At 45.5% G+C, this 20,649-nt stretch overlaps 1 protein-coding gene across 1 annotated transcript in view; it reads right to left on the reverse strand.

Annotated features, from left to right (window-relative positions):
- Window positions 1–865: 865 nt before the first annotated feature.
- Window positions 866–20,649, reverse strand: part of LOC149338466 (cell adhesion molecule Dscam1-like) — a 418,614-nt gene continuing 398,830 nt past the window's right edge. Inside the window, exon 43 of the mRNA XM_089547709.1 lies at window positions 866–5,270. Coding sequence (XP_089403835.1) covers window positions 5,221–5,270 — 50 coding nt within the window. The 3' untranslated portion in view covers window positions 866–5,220. The remainder of the gene's footprint in view (window positions 5,271–20,649) is intronic.

The raw sequence follows: 20,649 nt of genomic DNA on the forward strand, positions 1-20,649 counted from the left end.
ACGCCGCTGCCCGCACGCTATTACCCCAGGTCCCCCAACAATCACAGGAACATAATTGTTCAGAACAATTATTAAGCAATAAGATATTACTCCAACATCTCAGATTGAGAGGGGAAGTAAACGCCGAAGCGAACAAAAATGTACATAGAGGGCAAGGGGTCATCCTAGTGAAATTGCAACCCAATACTTGTATCAACCCAATGAAATTCACCTATATCTTTCCAAATTCGTACGATCCGCATTGCGCCTTCTGCAGTGAAGTGGTTAACTAATACATTTATGTGTGAGCATGCCAGAACAATCTAGGTATTCCGAGAGTCAATAACCGAACAAGTGAGGACTAGGAAGCAGCGCTGTCCAGCTCACATCCGGAAGACCAGCTTTGTCCGGTGAGCCATTCAAAAGTGGCGCAAAAGCCAATAGGCTCCTGGAATGATGGCCCAACGAAAAAATATCGATTTATTCTATACATTAAACGTTTTTTTCGCTCTCACACAGAGTTTTTTGGGCGTTTATCTTTTCTTTTCTGCATGTTTCTACCAACAGCTTGTTTTCTTGAATACACAGCATTTGTATCCTCAGTGTTTCTTTGCCTGTCTTTATCTTTGGCCCCTATTGCACTAAGATGCTTGCGTAAGTAAAGAAGAATCTGTCGCTTTAACTCAGGGCCCAACATGAGCACTGACTCGCGGCTACTTTTAGTTTTGCTTCTCAACGGTGTATTTGTACGAAGTCTGGTAATGAACTTGCACCAGAGGCTAGGAAGCAGCTTTTTAGTATTGTCGTACAATTTCTTTGCAAGCATGGTAAGATCGACAAACTTTCAAACTGAACAGGAATTCATCAAAACCATGACAGGCAGACATGAAAATTGAACAAACTTTATTTCATTGTACTCGTACGAACCCTCTATGTTGCTCACTCGATACAAAGCACTCCATTTTTGCAGAACACGCATGTGGAGAATATGGCATAAATGAAAGCGCATCGTCACAATCGTCACAATCACCACATAAGTGCCGTCAGTGGTCACAAAACGTAAGGAAGCGCGTGGACATTGCGTAACGAGATTCGTGGCACTAATAATGATCAGGACAAAAGAGGACAAAAAAACCACTTCAACGAAGGGACTAAATTTTGACGTGTATTTTTGTTGCCCGCAAGTTATAGAACGCAGACCAACTGAAAACATGGAAACCTGTGGTATGACAACCAGTCCTTCAGGACGTAACTAGCGATAAAGATATATTTGGTGATTAATCTAAAAATTGTGCTTGCCCAAATCTGTTTAACTTAAAACTTCCTTCTTTAGTACCAGGCAGCTGCGACAACAAATCAGGTTCAACGTAGGTTACATAAACAAACCAACAGGGAACTTTATAAAGTTATGCTCATGCATGCGTAGGAAAATAACAAAATGAATCAACGTCATCAAATCAGCTTTATTCCCTTGTCTGGTACCCAGAAGCAGGGCTTATTGCCTCGGCAACTCTCTGGTTTCCAAGATACCGTCACGCTGCACTGGCAACTTACTCGTGACAGATTAGAGAAGCCGATAGTTGAGCACGCCGTTCTTTAGACACGTGGAGCCAGATTGGAACAATTAGGCCTGCGAATAATATTCGGGTACGAAAGAAGGTGGAATCGCTGGCTGAACTGCGCACATATGCGCGACAAGGAAGACAGAGGCCCACCGACTCACCTACACGTTGCAGTCACGGCTATGGCGGCAACGTAGAGGTAGATGGGGTGCCTATAATCGTTTGGGTGCTAACTAGGTATTTGAGAATTACTTCGCGTGATTTATTGACTCACTGTGTTCTGCATTCGGCAATACGACGAAATTATCAAACATGTTGTTGCACAACAAGAAAATAATCGCTACATGTCATGCACCACCACGCTGTAGTGGGCGGGGTATCCTGACACAGTAGTACTCATCGATAGAGCCAGTGGCCACTCGCGGGCAGTCTGCAAACGGGGCCAGAAATGGCGCATATTCCACGTGTGCTTCAATCTTGAAATGATGATCAAAATAGTGCGCGTTCGAGGGACTGTGCATTGTGCGATACGGCTTAATTTGAGTGGCTTTTGGATGTTTACACTATGTGCTAGAAATTTCATTTTGATGTCATTCAGAGCGATCCATTACATTCTGCAGGTTTGAATTGAGAATACTATTTGTATTGTCAGATAACTAGAGGGTCTTCAGCGCGTTCAGCATGAGACGAGACCCTTTAAGCGCAGGAGAACGAGATGATAGGGGAGAAGAATACGTGTCCGATGGGACAAAGAAACAGCTGGCTTAGCGTAGCACCGAAGTTTCTTTAAGGCCGCATCTCATGGTCGTTTCTCCTGCCGAGGCTTTTGCTTTGGAAGAAGACATCTCAGTAGTTTAGAAAGAATGCTTGCTCAGTGTGGGTGCTCGATCAGCTCGAGGGTCGAACGACTAAGAGGCCAGAAGGGGAGGAAGCAACATTGGTAAGAACAAAATTAACAAATCGAGCCTCACACAGTTGTCAACATGGAATCCCAGCTACAGCCTGCTATTCCTTCATCGTCGGGATGCTCAAACTCACGCACAACTGACAAAGGTTATCTCGGGGCGTAGTATGCAGTGAGCCGCTCTTGCCGTAGCGTGATGACTGATGCGCTCCTACATTAGCTGCTTGCTTTGATTTGCAATGTGTAGGTGCCGCACATTTGGACAAATAATACAAAATGAATAACAGCTTGTTCACTCCATCAGTCAATAACGGTCGCAAATGAAAGCTTACTCCTGTGAATAAAGAGATATCGTGGTGAAAACGGCACCAACATAGTTTTTGCAATCTTACCTTGACAGAAACACTGCGTCCCGAGATACCTTGGGCCAGAATTGGAAGTCACTCAAGCTGCATGCTGACCGCGCAAGGTCTCTATTCTCACACTTCATTCTTTGATCGTGGATTCACCACGCAGCCCTACTCACCCTGGAATACAGCCGAGGAAGCACTGTTTCACAACTGCTACCATTCGGCGGCATCGCCTTCCACAGCTTCAAAAAATAATGTGATAATTCGCGAAAAAGAAAAACGTGTAAGCATAATAAAGGAGACAGAGTTATTCATTTAAGCGCATATTTTTGGAAACAGTTCAATGACTGGTTACACAGCACGAACTTTTGATTGAAGCGCAACTAGGCTGCTATCCATATGACAAGCAGAAAGCAAGAGCTTTAAGGAGAGGCGGCTTTACAGCTAAAGCTGTTATAGCTGCGGTTTAGCCATATTTCTCTGCATTCTACTCTGAAATCTGCAGCGTGAGTCATAAGACTTTAATTATTTAATGAATTAATTTACTTTAACTCATTGACTGAATAGGATTCGGTAAACTTAAGTTATTTACTTAAATTCAATGCAAAGGCGGCCACCTGCCAACTGTGCCAGGTGGCACACGTCTGCCACATTTGGCAGGTGGCGAAGTGGAGACAGGGAAACCTTCCATTCCACGTTTAGAGAACAGTAGCACACGTCTGCCACATTTGGCAGGTGGCGAAGTGGAGACAGGGAAACCTTCCATTCCACGTTTAGAGAACAGGAGGGACAGGGAAAGGTGTACAGGAAAGAGAGAAAGGGTGGGTGGGAACGAGTAGCCAGATCAGATTTCGCTGATTTGCATTAGCACGGCTAGGCTTTCTCTTACGGCTGACAGTGTAGATCCCAAAGCCCAATTCAGGGCTAAAGAGCTAAACCACAGCTATAACAGCGTTCACTAATTAATGCGCTAAGCCAGTGAGCTTAGTTCTATAAATGTCCTACAACTTGCAAAGAATAGCAAAGTTCGTTGTCAAATACGCTGGGGCAGTTAACTGCTGTTTTGGGAGCTAGAAGCTACCAGAAATTGTAAATAATGAAAACAAGTCTCCTTTTTCGGAAAATTTTCTAATGCGACCATGCTGAATGGTTCCACCTCAAAGACAGTTTGGCTTTGTCTAAAATCTGTCACTTTAATAAAAAAGTTACTACGCTCCTTATCAGGCTTGAAGACCCGTACACATCATGCAACCGGACAATAATATCTTTCTGTCATTTAAAACTGTCACGATTATTCAACTGTAAGCAAAACTTCACACCCGGACACTCTTGATACGCTGACATATCCTGCATAACCGACCGTCGTACGATACCTTAACAATGCGTTTCTCCACGAATGGTGTTGTGAAAAAAATCATCGAGAAAACATTGTACCATCTGCCACCATCACGACCTAAAAGTAGTTGACAAGATGAGTGAAGGGCTGAACATGGGGCGGAGATAAACACACAGTATCTACAGATGGAAGGGTGGTATTTCTAAACAGGCGGGTTCACATTGTTTGTTATACAACAGGATGAGCTTGCTGCAGTGGGCGCCGTAACTCAGCGCACTTCCGCGTCGGTTAAACCGAGAGGCATAAACACACTCCGCTGTGAGCAGGAAACCCAAGCACGATTACCTTGTCCAAAACAGTGTCACAGATTACAAGCCACAGGTGTCCAGAGCTTAGGGTGGCTACACATCTCGTAAACTTGTCGAAGCGCGAGTTAGAGCGGCTTTGAAGAATTTATAAGCAGAGTTTATTTAACACCCTCTCTGCACTGCGTCCTCTTGTCGATATGCCCGCGCAGGCGTTGGGCTATAGCGTTTTTTTCTCTCTTTTTCGCGGAACGCCACCGACCATGAAAGACAATGTGCAGCCGTTAAGTTCACACACACTGCTACAGTTCACGTCAGTTCTCACGTCTCTGATCCACGCTGCAATGTGAGCAAGAACACACACAGACGCACGCGCACATACACGATCCTTGATGACCGCGTCATCGGTTGGCAGTGCCACTGAAGTTCCACAGCCTTTTCTGTCCCGAACGCATTGCACCATGTTATAGGGCGATATGTGGCGTCAGACGGCAGCCAGGTAGTGTGCAGGTCTGAAGCCTAGCATTTGGAGAACACGCCACGCACCGCGCGGACACCATTCGAATGCCCACATCGTCGCAGCACAGTGAACGTTGCTCGCGAGCAGATGAAAGCGGCTGCCATTGCGACGGAGCTCGTCCTCAGGAAGCTGGCACAATACTGATGGCGTCTGTCGGCAGAAGTGTCGGATGCTTACAGGCGTGTGTTTTCTTCGCCTTATTCTGGGTGCTTCGGAATGATTTTGAATACATTCAAGTGTTTTGGTAATAGAGACGCAGGGGGGCTAGCAGTCGATGATGTCCGAGCCCGATTTCCGCCTCCGACCGAAAGCACCTGCATGAACGCAAGAAAGAGAGAGAAGAATAACACTTCGTGTTAGAAAGAGCGCACAAATTGGGTTAATGCCCATATATGCTGAATCTATCATTCATGACTTCACATTCACAGATCCCTGGGATTTCTCATATTACCACTGGCGTAGTGGTGCATCAGTTAAGCGATGCGCCACTGCCGTGCGTTGCGAGATGTTGTCCCAGGCGGTGCTTGTGCGATTCAGGTTACTTTTCCCGATTAACGTACCTCTCGCGACCAAACATTAATTGAACAGCCACCTGTCATGGTGGTCAGTTCACTTAGAATCCGATGGGCAGGTTATGACGACACCACAAGGTCACGTGACCTAGGTGGCCCATCTTGGTTGCTTTCCCGGTGAATTTTCGCTCACTACGCGGACGCTGCCGACGACACCAGATTTTCTGCAAAACGGGAGCCTTAAAGGGCAACTGCAGCACTTTTTTGAGAATTTCGCGATATGCAAGGATTAAAATCTATATAGGCTGTAGGTAAAGCATGCCGGGTGTTTTGCGCTAGCGTTTGAAATAGTGACGTAATCGACGATTGAATTCTGCGCTTCTGCTCAATGCACCGTAGGAGTGCAAGGAAATTCAGCTTGACGTCACGGAAGGTACGATTTCAAATTGCCGCTGTCGTCAGCCTCACCGTGTCCTGACTCGTTAGACGCTGCCAAACAACTCTCGGCAGGGTTTGCCTTCGGTCGCGCTGTTTTTTTTTTCCTTCAAAGCAGGCGTTTGTGCGTTTGAAATGTACCGATACCTTCGATGGCGTCATTATGCGCCCCCCACTTGGCGTTGTGCGCTGCGGAGAAGCCTGAAGGGCGTCCGGATTTTGATCGGCGATTGCTTCACTATTTCAGGTGCTAGCCCAAAAAGATTTCGCATACTTTACCTGCAAGTTTCACACATTCGACCCTCTAAGCTCGTTGATTTCTAAAACCTATGCAGTTTCCCTTTAAGGGTATGACACGATGGCGTTAATGCGTTAGTGCCCATATATGCGAATCTATCATTCATGACTTTACACTGGTAGATCCCTGGGATTTCTCACACTACCACTGGCGTACTGATGCATCGGTTAAGCGATGCGCCACTGCCGTGCGTTGTCAAGTGCTATCCCAGGCGGGGATTGAGCGATTCAGGTTACTTTTACCGAGCAACGTACCTCTCGCGACCAATCATTAATTGAACAGCCACGGTGGTCAGTTTACTTAAAATCCGGTGGGCAGGTTATGATGACGCCGCAAGGTCACGAACATCTGATGCTCGAATGTGGTGGTATAAATCCGGATGTGAATGGACGCACAGTCAGTCTCCCTGAAACCCGAGGGTTTAGAGATAACAATGGTCATGTAAATAAATCTGCGTTAGAAGTTAGCAGAAAGCGCTTGGGGATTGGTGGCTCATAAGCAGAGTGCTGACATAAGGTTAAAAGTGTATGAATAAAAATGTATTCGAATAAATGGCGAATTTATAGACCGATTTATACAAAAGGTAAAGAAATATGAAGGAAGGCTGACCATGGCAACAACTTCCACAACCCCATTTCAAGGGAGACGGTCCCTTCCTTCCTTCCTTCCTTCCTTCCTTCCTTCCTTCCTTCCTTCCTTCCTTCCTTCCTTCCTTCCTTCCTTCCTTCCTTCCTTCCTTCCTTCCTTCCTTCCTTCCTTCCTTCCTTCCTTCCTTCCTTCCTTCCTTCCTTCCTTCCTTCCTTCCTTCCTTCCTTCCTTCCTTCCTTCCTTCCTTCCTTCCTTCCTTCCTTCCTTCCTTCCTTCCTTCCTTCCTTCCTTCCTTCTTCTTCCTTTCTTCCTTTCTCTCTTTCTTTCTTCCTTTCTCTCTTTCTTTCTTCCTTTCCTTCTTTCCTTCTTCCTTTCTTTCTTTCTTTCTTTCTTTCCTTCTTTCTTTCCTTCTTTCTTCCTTTCTTTCTTTCTTTCTTTCTTTTTTTCTTCCTTTCTTCCTTTCTTTTCTCTTTTTTCCTTCCTTAATTCCTTTTTCATCACTTTGATTCTTTAATTCTGCCACCGACATGTGGTTTCGTCGAATTGTGTACGAGGTTACCTAAACATTGCGCTATATCTAGAGCAAAGGGGGAACTGGAAGGTGGGGAAGGAACAAAATAAAATATTCCAGCTCTTAATTTTTATCTTAGAAATTCACTCAAGGATTGATACTGAGGTTGTTTTTACTGTGTTTTTGGCACTTTTTTTTTTAAATCGAACTAAATCGATTACATTAATGCTAATCCAAGGATTATTTTGGTTCCCAGTTTTTTCTTCTTGGAGATAAAGCTCTAAAGCGAAAATTGCAAATTTATTTTAACTAGTTTCACAGAAATTCAACGCAGATAACAGACAAACACTGACACAGAAGCCATCCAACAGCAGCTGAAGGCAACCGAGAACGAACTCATCTGAGGCCTAGGAAAGCTCTTGACTGGTTTTTCTTTTAGAGCGGTGGAGTAACTTCAGTCGTCCAACCGGAATGTAAATGCACAACTTTAGGATACGCTTGCTTTTTGTGCTCCAAGCGGTAGAAATTTTTAATCCTTCATTTGTCTTAATTCGAAAGCTGAGTTATCTCTCTCGGGGCCTTATCATGTTCCTGAGCCATCGCAACTATATGAAAACGTTGAAACAGGCAAGCACATCGGGTCTGCACCAAATAAAAAATTTTCAAGGAAAAGGCGGCACAATATCAAAGAAATAAAAGCCAGTATTCCAGAAATCGATCGCATTCATTTGCGTACGCAAAGCTACTAAACAACAAAACTAAATGGTACGACCTTAGAGCGCAATGTGTAACTGCAGCCAGAAATCGTTTCCAAGAGTGCTCAGTAGAAGCAGCTATGGACGAGCGCTATTAACGCGGCATGAATTTGCGCAACCGCACTACCGGGCCGTCGTGTTCCGAGTGATATGACGTAACATTATTCAGTACGTAGATGATTATACAGAAATAATGGTGTGCATCTGCTTGCTGCATCAACTCGTCAGGCTTTTTGCTTACTTTAGGCCCGTGTGTGCCTAGCGAAAAACATGGCATTCAGTCTTGCGTATTAGACTCTATTCATCCAAATAGTCTGCGTGCGAAATGCTTAGGGAAATTGTATTTCTCCTTTGTTTTGTTTAGCAACACAGAAAAGAACGACTCTTGGAAGTAATCCGAGTGCCACCATAGCACTTCAGAAACGTAACGCCGAAGTCACTTCTTGGGAGGATGTGTACATACGGATATATGCTTAGGCGCAGCCGACTGTTATTTCTATTTACGTTCTGTTTTCCTTTGTGCAGCTTAGAAGGCACGCCCTACCCCCCCCCCCCCCCCATAAAAAAAAAAATCAAGATCCCGCAATACCTGACACCTCATGCCCTACTAATGAAATCAATAAGCAAAACTCCTCTCAATCCGTTCCCAAACTGTACACTGGGTCATGAGCGAGGTACTCTGGCGAATAATAGCAGCTTATATTCCCTGCAGTGCATACTGTGGGCGTTCATGAGCACTTGACAGCCGCCGCGGTGGCTCAGCGGTTATGGTGCTCGGCTGCTGACCCAAAAGACGCGGGTTCGATCCCGGCCGCGGCGGCTAGAATTTCTTTGGAGGAGAAATTCTAGAGGCCCGTGTACTGTGCGATGTCAGTGCACGTTAAAGAACCCCAGGCGGTCGAAATTTCCGGAGCCCTTCACTACGGCGTCTCTCATAGCCTCAGTCGCTTTGGGACGTTAAAACCCCATAAACCATAAACAAAATGAGCACTTGACAAAGACGCCCATTGTTATCGCATCCATTACGCTTTATCCTTGTGCCCGCAAACTTTCGTCTTGAGAGAGCGATCGACGCCTCTCTTGTCAGCCTGCGTTCTGACTCCGCGTGATATTCGCTACCGGTGCATATTCCAGCACGTTTCTGGGGCAGCTAATGCGTGATCAGCCCATCTTTGCTCGCGGCGGTGTTTCCTATGCCACGCCGAGCGTCTTCCGAGGCGCGTAAAGGTAGGCAAGAGCACTTTGTGCATCCCGTGCAATCCTTCCTCTCGGAGGAGGCAAATGCCTTCCGAGATACGCGAAAATCTCACCGGCAAAGACCCCAGGGAAAGCTTGTCGTACGGATGATGTCTGTTTCGGGAGCACTGTCGTCATTGTCTCGTGGTAGAAAACAGCGTCTGTCCAGGAACCTACCATGCACGTTGGTTTGCGTGCAACAGTAGCGGCTCCACTCAGAAGTAATAGGCAGGCATCGTCGGAGTGGTGCTTACACGGGCCGAATATGTGCTTGTGCCGTGCAAGGCGCGATGAATGTGATCGGCAGAGTGCTGGCCGAGCGCGACTGATAATACTCCCTCCGAACATTCGTCAACTACGCCGTGCAGGCGATATTGTAAGGCGGAAGTGGCTAAGAGTGTGATGAATGCGCCTAGTTTTCTCCCCTCCGGGCTTACATGAACAGCGTTGAGAGCTTACGTCAAGACCGGGAATGCTTATAGGCGCCTTCCAGTTTGTACAACAGTACAAAATTGATTTGCTTTGTTATTGTTCGTATTAATATGGTTTTTATTAACATTAAAACAACAACCAGATTGGATTTGGAAGTCGTAACGTATGGGTTGTTTTCAAAAACCTAATGTAACGTTACTTATCAGCGAATAATATGTACTTGAGTAAAACACGTTTTTGGGCAAGTTGGTAACATTCTTGATTCATATTGCAGCGAAGAAGCACAAACACACATAGAAGGAACACGCAAAATACACGGACGAACGCTGCACTCACAACTGGTTTACTGCGAAAAGATTTCGAGCTTAAAAAAAAGCTCACGCATCTGCGCACCACAGAAAGAGAAAACCATAACAACCACGTGCCAAGGAACACCAGACACATCTTATCATCTTGCCGCAAAAAGGTTGAAGCTTTCAAAGCTGTGCCCTCGTATTTCCGGAAGCGAAACAAGGAGTAGCGGGTGTGGTGAAAAGCACACCACGCCCTATGTGCAGTGCGCTTCTGAGGTGGTATACGAGCTGCCACTTTCATGTGGAAAAGTGTACATCTGTCAAACGGGGCGATGTATTAACGACCGGCTAGTGGAGCACCAAAGGAATCTAAAGAACAAAGAGAATGTGCATTTGGTTAAGCACTGCCAGTCATGCGTGACTTGTTCTCCACGTTTCGATAGTGTTCGAATCCTAGGCAGCAGCAAGTATAAAACGGCACGTGAACTCCTGGAGGCCTTTCACATAACGAAAAGAACAGATTGTTGCATTAGTGATGCTTCCGTTTCTTTTTTTGTACACTTAGGAATTCAACCTTTTTGCGGCAAGATGATAAGATGTTTCTGGTGTTCCTTGGCACGTGGTTGTTATGGTTTTCTTTATGTAGTGCGCAGATGCGTGAGCCTTTTTTAAGCTCGAAATCTTTTCGCAGCAAACCAGTTGTGAGTGCAGCGTTCGTCCGTGTTTTTTGCGTGTTCCTTCTCTGTGTGTTTGTGCTTCTTCATTGCAATATGAATCAAGAATGATATGCACAGATTCCACAAGCGTCGCTTCATGAAGCTGATTCTGCAAATTTTTCAACCTTGAGATGCTTCAAATGCTTCGACGGATTCAATCAATCAATCAATCAATCAATCAATCAATCAATCAATCAATCAATCAATCAATCAATCAATCAATCAATCAATCAATCAATCAATCAATCAATCAATCAATCATTTTATTTCCTTAGAAAAGGAGGAGTACGGGACTAAAAGCTCGAACAGCTTGACGAGGTCCCGACCCCTTGTTAGTTGGCATGACAGCAGGATGACGGCCAGTCTTACACAAAAATGAAAAAATATCACAAAGCAACGGGTAATACAGAATGAAACAAGACGGCAATCAATCGGAGAACAACAAAAGGTAATACAGATAAATCAACACACATAAGCAACATTAGTGAACAAAATTAGGCGAATAGGAAGGCATGGTTTAGTCTTGCGAATGAAGAAGTTGACAAAAACGTTTAATGCGACAGTTTCGGTTTCTGGAGGGATCAAAATTTTGTCGGTCTAGTAAGTTTAACAGCGAAGGTAATGTATAAGATACAGATTTTTCATCATAGGAGGTTCTCGGGGTGTGTACAAACCACATTTCTTTATGTCGGGTCTGACGAATATTTGTGTTTTCTTGGAGTTTTGCCAGATGAGTTATGTAATCAATGCCAAACTTTACAAAACCTTTGTAGCACAACATCAACCTGTAATTATAAAAACAAAACACAGGAAGAATTTCATATTTTGGAAAAAGTGGTTTTGTGGAGTATGTATAATGGACATCAATTATGTAACGTACAGCTCTTTTTTGTAGCAAATGTAGTTTCTGCAAGTTTGTCACGCCAGTTGTGCCCCACACCACAATGCAATACTGCATGACAGATACCACCAGTGCATTGTACAACATTAATTTTACCTTGGTCGGGAGAATGCGACGCAGACGAGCAATGACACCAATGGCAGATGACAATTTTGATTGTAGGTGATCGACATGCTCATTCCAGGTAAGGTGCTTTGAAAAATGCACCCCAAGGATGTTAACGGAGTCCACTATCTCTAACTGCTCACTGCCCAGACACAAATTCATATTAGTTGTCAACATCTTACCTCTAGGCGTGTACAAGATTACTTTTGTTTTCTTCGGGTTGATTTTTAAACAGTTTATCGCGGACCAGCGTTCTAAGTCAGACAGCGTCTTATTAGCCTTTATTTCTAGATCTGTTTCCACGTTGCCTGTAATAAAAATGGTTGTGTCATCGGCATACGAAACGAATGTAGCATTATCTGTGCAGCTTGAAATGTCATTTATGTAAATTAAGAATAAAAGTGGGCCCAAAATGCTTCCTTGCGGCACACCAGTGGTAACTGCCTTCCGTGAAGATATTGCGTTATTGGCATCTACAAACTGCGACCTGTGGGACAGATAAGATGACAAAAGCGAGTGGGCGATTCCACGCACACCATACATTTCTAATTTGTTAAGAAGAATGGAATGATTAATTAAATCAAAAGCCTTAGAGAAGTCTATATATATGCCTAACGCCATATGCTTACACCTGAACGTGTCTAAAATTACTTCTTTTTGGCTCAGGAGGGCTGTTTCCGTAGAGCGATGCTTTCTAAAACCATGTTGAAAGTCTGCAATCAAATGGTGGCGGTTGAAGAATGAGAGTAATCGCTCATGCATTATCTTCTCAATGCCCTTAGAAAATACTGGAACTATTGATATAGGCCGATAATTATTCAGTGCAGTTTTATCACCGCGCTTGAAGACGGGAACAACGCGGGTGATTTGCATCCTCTTAGGAAAGGTACCTGTTGATAATATTATGTTATACACATGGGCAAGAATAGGGCTTATAATATCGAGCACAAACTTTACAGGGCGAATCTGGATACCATCGGCATCTAGTGACTTGCTATTGCTTGTAGCTCTGATACATGAAAAAACTTCAAGAGAGGTAGTGGGAGCAAGGAAAAGCGTTGCTCCATTCCTGTTTACTGGAAGAAACTGAGCGTAGTTAGTGAGGCTGTGTTCTAAGTCCTGTTGCGGTGCTTGAGTAAAAACGTCATTAAATGCGTCTGGTACTGCATCTCCAGAAATTTGCTGCCCATCATGTTTCAATATATCAGGAATAGCTGAGTAGGGGCTAGGCTGTAACAAAGCATTCAATTTGCGCCAAAGTACATCACTTCGCTGGTTAGCAGGGTCACTAAATATTGCTAAAAAAATAAGCATCTTTGGCTGCTCTAAGTTTTCTTGCTGCTAGCCCACAGTGTACCATTACCACTGCTACCTGAGCTTCCTGCTTGCTCTAAACGATTTTCTACTTCAATTTTTACATGTGAAAAACTTTTTGTACTCTTTCTCAACAGTCTGAGTCAAATATATCGAGCCCAAATGGCATAAAAGTTGAAGCCGAAATTGGCCATTTCCGGAGGTAGTACTCTGGTACCCATTGTAAGTACGGTGAAAGGAAAATTAGGCTTCACCACCGATCCGAATTTTAAGCTGTGTTTGCAAATCGAGCGCAATACAACCGTTTTAACAGAAAGTGGCGCCCACTAGGGAGTGAGCGAAAACCGGTTGGAAAAAAAATGCGCATGGGAGACGCAGGCACGATCCGGTTCCACGAGGCGTGTACTGCGCCTGCGCAGTATGTGCGCCAGATATGTGCTTGACAGCTGCTGCCATCTATCACTGGCACCTGCCACTAACATGAACTGCGCATGCTCAGTAAGAGCTGGCGATTGGTTTTCAACCAGTGGAGCTGGAGGAGGAGAGATGCGCACGCACAGAGTGGCTGTGTGACAAAGGCATATGTCGCCTTTTTTTAGAGAACACGACCTAATCTTTCATCAAAATAGACCTCTGCCGGACTACGCCATCAGCGCACGTGTTTCTGGTTCCGATGGCAAAACATGCGCTGTACCGAGAAGGCTCCCACCGGGAGAAGAAAGGCTGCGAGGCGTTTCGAATCGGGGAACAAAGGCGGTGGGGGAGCGCTCGACACCAGAAAAACCGGTTCGGAACCGAAAGTCGACGATTTTGCCCATCGGGTCACACCTTTTTGACGTCACACTGTTTACATCAGGGAGAGGAACCGAAGAAAATCGTGCCGCTGGTATCCGCGGCTCAGTGGGTATCCCAAGGTACGCGACTTCATGCATTTGAGCACGCAAATTCTTACAGTTGCACGCTTGCAAAATACTGCAGTAATATCCTTATGAATACTTTCTAAATTTAACGAAAAGGTCAGCGTCGCTGCTCTCACAGTCCTCCTCGTTAACGGGTATTTACCACTTGTTGACCACATATGTGCTTTCGCGTCCAGAGATACGCGGAGCCCGCGCTTCTTCGCTCCATGTATGTCTAGGCAGGCGTCACGCCACCGCAGCGCTTTCTGACGCGCGAATTTCGTCGAAAAAAAAAATGTCGCATAAAACCCGTACTTTATATCCTCTGCAATCTCCGCAGCGTTACATGCAGAATGGTGTAGCCGGTATTTACAGCACAGATGACACCAACTACTGGTTGATTAAACAAGCGTATTCATGCTAGGTAGCGTCACTTCGAGAGCTTAGGTAGTTGCTTCGTGTAAGCTCGGGTGGTGATGTCTACAGTTATACAAACGGGAAAGTCACAGATTCTCATCATCATGATTACTGCCGTTATCATCATCATAGGTGCCTGTTACTCTAGATCTACCACAACGACGTCACGGAAACAGCATGAGCCATTATCGCCATCGTCGTGCGTCACCTCTCCAATCTGTTGCCGGGTCAGTCACTCATAGTGGGAACATTTCAGCACGCCTTCTACGGCTACCGCAACGACGCCTGCGAGCGCATCGCGCACTAGGCTCGCTGTCACATTCTCCGGTCCCTGCCACAGTGATTAAGCTGAGCGAGCTTCAGAACCACTGGCTCAAGTGTTCCCGCTGTGAGTTATCGACCCCTATGTTCGTTCTGCGCGCTTACACGTGATCGACAGCAGCAGTGCGCAGCCGTGCAATGAAGGCGAATGAGTCGAACTCGGAAGCGAATTCCTGGCACAGAATGCCAAGAGAGTGAGCAGTAAAGACCTTGATTATATTGACAAGTTTGCGCTTCTGGAGCCACATACACGATGGTTAGGAGGCGCCCGAACTCGTCGCTCAGGTCAAGGAAAGATGAAGAACGCAGCGAAGCGTCAGGCAGCAAGGACCGTCACACACACAAGTGTCCTGGCCTAGGTCCATCCCAATGAGTACGGCTAGCATCCCCCGCGTACAGTTCTAGACCCGGCGATCTGGCACAGCACTTCATGGTTAAACTTGCTCCCGATGACGAAATAGACTGCATATGTTTGTTCGTATTTTGTTATATTTTCAAGTTGTGTCCTACGTGCTAGTCCATTATACTTGAAAGAATTCTCTAAGGCGAAGTATTTTTCGCTGAACTACTCTCTCGTTTGTCCTCAACACTACCACTATAAGGGGTTGCCAGCAGTAAAGATTCACTTTTTTCCATCCTCATCGTTAAACCGCGTATGTAATACACAAAATTTCTGTTCATTTGAATGCGAAGGATACAAACGCGGTCAGTTTCTATCCAATTACTCTCTATTATTATTTCACCTGTTGGTTTTCCTACCGTGCTACAATTTTTTAGGAGGCTAAGCCGCATGCACATGTCTACGCAACTGTGTTCTGCCTTTGTTTTTAAGTTTTTGCCCTCTTCTAGCACCAGATAATACCGCAGACGATGGCTTCAGCTGTTTCTATGGAAATTAACACGCCGTAAATAAATATTTACAGCAGGTAACCTCGGCTGTGTTAAAAAAGATTATCATGAAATATTCGCTTAATAAGCAGTTTTAAATAACCGTATAGCTGAAAGCTATCTGCCAAAAAAGTACAAGCTTCTTACATAGTTCAAAGGGTTCTGAGGTTTCAGATAAGCTTTCTTTTTTTTTCGCTGCTCTTCAGTTAGGTAACTTTCGAGAGTGCGTGGTTCTGCCGTGTGGCCGGTTCTCCCGTCTGACTCGAGAGGTAGATCGCAAAGAAAGAAAGCCGTCATTACTTTCAAGTGGGGTTAGGAGATGAACAATGCTTGCCCGGAGATCATTCAGATCGCTCTTTAATCAAACGTACCAAGGCAATAAAATCAATAGGTGAGGTTATGATAAGGTATACAATCTCCCTCTCGTTCATCAACGGCAGGCCCGCGTGTTTGCACACATCCCGCATAGGTGTGCTGTGCTAAAAGCGGGAACAAAGGCTACCCGCATTGTGTCGTTCGTATCGTCGGCGTATGCAAACAGCATGTAATTCAATGTAAACAAGTAGCGAGTCCATAATTTCTGATATCATGCTCCTTCTAGTGGAACGTCTAATTACGGCACCGGCTAAGTAAGCCGTTGCGCTATGGAAACGGGGCTGCGTTCGTTAGCCCGCCTGTCCATCGCTGCAAAATGGAAAAATTAGAAGGCTGGCACTCGATACTGGTTCTGGCGGGAAATAGCCGCTTATGTTAGGGCCCTTCGAAACTTCTTTACCGCTCATAAAACTCTGCATGTTGTTAGGCAGACCCTCATAAGTTGTCGTCTGGAGTGGCCGCGCCGCGGCGCCACGTCACTGAGAGGGTGCAGTTTGCTTTTGTGGATGGTGTGGTACAGTCGTCAGCACGCTTAACACGAACGCTCGATTGAGCGTTGTGCACATATATTACAGCCCCTGAGAGCTGGGCGCTGAATCTCAGACCATGCTGATCGGTGTGTTTGCGGCGATTGGGAACAGCTTGTGCCCTGCTTTCAGCCTAATATTGACTCAGACCCTGCGGCCGACCCCCAGCGCCGCTAAAGTCACTGGAAGACAAGCGCTCGAGCGTTCGTGTTAAGCGTGCTGACGGTGGTACATTTGGGAAGAGCCTAAAGCATATGACACAGATCATAGTACAGCGGCTCAGGAAGAACTTTCTGCTGGTCCTTTCGCGGGAAACTTTCGTCTGAAGAGCTCGTGCCCGTTTAACTTCACAGAATTTTTTCCGAGATTGATTTGCAGACGGTTATCAAACTCTTTCCAGTTGCAGGCCCTGTCATATGAGGAACGGGCAGGAGAGCGGCTTTCTGGTCGTTTTGCTCCGTTACAAAACTAGGGAGGAAGTTTTCTTGTCAGTAAATACCTATCGGGGGACGCCAGCTAGACAGCATCACCTGGACATAGACATTACGTTTGCTGAAAACTTAGCTTTTGCAAGCTAGAAATAGACAGAACATAAATAAAGATGTGACCACCACCTTTTTTCGGAAGCGAACTGCGGTGTGTCAAGACAGGTTTCTGCGAGAGAATTGCTAAGGCTAGGCAGTACCGACTATCACTTCCAAGTGACGATCACATGAGTTGTTTCTTGTTTAGACGTCTCGGGCGTGAATCAAGCAGCCGAAAAAGTTTGAATTTAATTGCAGCTTTATAGGCAATAAATGTTTATTTTGCTACCAGACAAACATGAAAAAAACTGCCAAGACTCAAAAACTAGATTTTTACTAAAAAATGAAGAACGAATGGAGTTGACCTTAATGTCATTTTTAAAATATGCTTGCATACAGGTCACTCCACTTTTCCAGAGGGTACCCGTTTTCGGCCATTGCTGAAACCTTGCACAACAAAGCACAGAAATGGAATCTCCAGGTGAAAAGCCCAGAAAAAGCAAAAGTAAGCTTCGAGAATTCCGCCTGCCTATAAAGCTAACGAGCCTGTAGATCGGAAGGGTTACCCAATAAACGCTACGATTAAGCTTATGCTCTCCGTTGGGAGTCACCCAAGTCGCAGGCCACAGTCGATTGACCCTGTGCGTAGCCGCTAAGCCTGCTGACTAACGCTTATTACTGAGCTCGGGGACCCATTTCTATACCTCCAGCGCAAGCAAGACAGCCTCTAAAAGCCAGTCTGGCTTAACGGTTTGACGCCTTGTGGTGCGTGTTTTCAAAGAGCGGCGGATTGGTTCTGGATGCCTCCTGCTGAAGCGATCACGCTGCAAAGGCTTACATCTGTGGCCCCATCACATAGGCTCACTGGCGCCAGTTCATCGGCATTGCGCCGCAGTAAGACTTTGTTCTCCATTACACTGAGGTTAAGTTTCAGCGAGCGTTTGGTGCCGAAACAAACAAGGCGCCGCCGCTACCTGCTAGCTTTGCGCTACAGTGCAGGAATGATACGGAATTGTCAGTTTTAGCTAATCACAGTGACGCGAATAGGTTTCGTGTGAATAACAAGATTTATTATACGACACCACGTGCACACCCGGACCGATACTTGTCAATGGGACGCATGGTTTGTAGGTGCTCATATATAATACCCTCGCGCAATAAACGGCAAGAAAGTATAGCTCAGTTTCAGTCCTGATGCATTGTTGATAAATGGTTCAAAATGGCTTGCGCCCTCAACAAGCGCTTATACGATAACTCCAAATAGCATTGTTACAGCCAGCTGATGGTCAAATCCGCTGCATTTTTGCAGTTTGGACGCGCCCAGATTGTTGAGGCCACAAGTCATATAATGAAATGCTTTCCATTTGCATTATTAGCCAGATTATTAGCTTCAATGATTTACGAAGTGGTCTCATTAGTTTTCGAGATAAACTTAATGCGCTACGTAACAAGAGGGCACCAAACAGCCGCATTGAAAGAACTAAAGAAAAAGGAAGAAGGGACGAAATGATTGCAGAGCAGAAGCTGCTTTAATTGTTGCGCTGAATGTTTGAGCTTGGGATTGACTAGAGAAGAAAAAATGCCCTCATTGTTTGCCTTCAGAGTTACGAGATTTCCTTACTGCTTTGTTCGAATCGCTGAGTGAGAAATTTTTGCCCCGCTGATAATAGCCTCCACGCGACCAGCCTCGCGATGACGTGCCTCTTTTTCCGCTTGAGTAAAATCCATGGGAGCTGCGGCAATTCCTCGAAACCACTGAACCCAACTTTGCAGCTTGTTTCCACAGGCGTCAACTTGCAATTCGTCCTACTTGAACATGACACTAAAAACTACCAGGGGGCACTTAAGTCTGCTTACGTGCTATGAATGAGAATGCATTGTGCGCTACTGCTGTTTGCATGGTGCGATTGTGGTTTTTACGATTGTTCAACTTGGTTCGCGTTGGCCACCACACTGCACACAATTAAGAGCTCCGTGGGCTAATACCCATGTATGCAGAATTGGTCATTATCTACTTAACACTAATAAATGGCGGCGAGCCCTCATACCACTACCAGAACTGCGGAGCAGCGGTTAAGCGAAGCGCCACTGCAATGCCTGGTGGCTTTTCCTATCTTGGCTACCCGTAGGGATTACACGACCCATATTACTCTTCTCGAGCAACTTTTCGCGCAGCTGGCGTCACGTTCCTACGAATTCACCCGAGCTTCCTCCTATTGGCTGCAGCTTGCGTGACGCTCCTTCGAACTTGCCTGAGCTTACCCGAGTTACTACTTAGTAACTGTGGTTATCTCGGGTAAGTGTTCACACATTATGTTACCTTCTGCTAGCGCCATGCATGAGCCAAGTAATGCTTGTGCATTAATAAAGCATTGCCCAGCGAAGCTGCTAGTAACGGTAAGTGTATGTAAAGCAGCTAACTAATTTTTATGTATAGCCGCAGACAGTTCCCGCACGACCAATAAAATGTAGCTAGTTGTAGCAAGCTTACAGTTACATGCCTACTCAATAAAGAACCTGACCTCTTCTTAAGGCGTCGTCTCAAGTAATCAGGTTGAAAATGATTCTGTATGAGGCACTGAGTGCACAGACTGCTATAAATGCTGATAGCGAGAAGCTTGGCAATAATGGACGTAATCTAGCTGCGTTAAGTATTTCTCCTAATGGGTCGGAGGAATGCACGCATCTCTGTCATTTGTATTGCTTAGCTTTTTTTTCCTGAACACATTCGATCCTTGCTGTGAGTTAGTTGCAGAGGATAGCGCTCCTGGAAAGGTGTTATGGGTATTTATTGTTAAATTATATATTGGGAACCTCTTCATAAACAGATCGACGGTAGGTGCCATGCCGGCACTGGTCTAATAGAAGCAGAATACCTATCTACTCTGCCATGATAATTCAAAAATATAGCTAAGAGGCCTTCACGTCAGAGGAATCTCCCCATAGCACGCTGTTTCCTACGCTTATGTAAACAGCTGCATGGCCATTGCAAGCAACTAGAAAGCTAAGAGGGTTACTCCTTAAAAGCAAACTGCTTGTTCAGGGCAGTCGGTCTGTCAACTAAGCGACTTTCGCCAAGATAGGCAGCAAACGATCTCCCCTTATTTCTTTCGTAAAATTTCTTTCGTAAAGCTCTACCTTGACATTCACTCTTTTTAACGCGGCAGCGTTAAGCCTCCCGTTGTGCAGAAAATCAGGTGTCGTCGGCGTTGTGAGCGATAAACAGGGTCGCGTAGGGTGGCCCAGGCGGCCAACCCCGGAGAAGCAACTCGAGAGTGGCGCCGTCAAAACCCTGTCCACCGGATTGTGAGCAAATTAATCACCCTGGCTGGTGGCAGTATACTAGTGATTGATTGCGAGAGATTGCTCAGGAAGTGCAAAGGAGTGCTATGAGGACTCCCAGGGACATATGTATGTAATGTTGAGGACGGCCAATTTTACATATTGGGATATTAACTCATTAATGCGATCGCCTCCTACCCTTAAGGCGGACCTTAAGTTCTACTCCATTTTTTTTCTCTTGCGAACTCCAGTAACCTACAGTGAATTTGACTAGCAAATTGTCATATTCATGAATGAATGCACAGAGTTTAGGGGCTTCCCATTTGAAACGGGATGATCGCAGGTGCCATTTTGCTCAGCGCTT

Source organism: Amblyomma mixtum, chromosome 6, assembly GCF_055824585.1.
Source record: "Amblyomma mixtum isolate Tamu chromosome 6, ASM5582458v1, whole genome shotgun sequence".
Taxonomy (NCBI): domain Eukaryota; kingdom Metazoa; phylum Arthropoda; class Arachnida; order Ixodida; family Ixodidae; genus Amblyomma; species Amblyomma mixtum.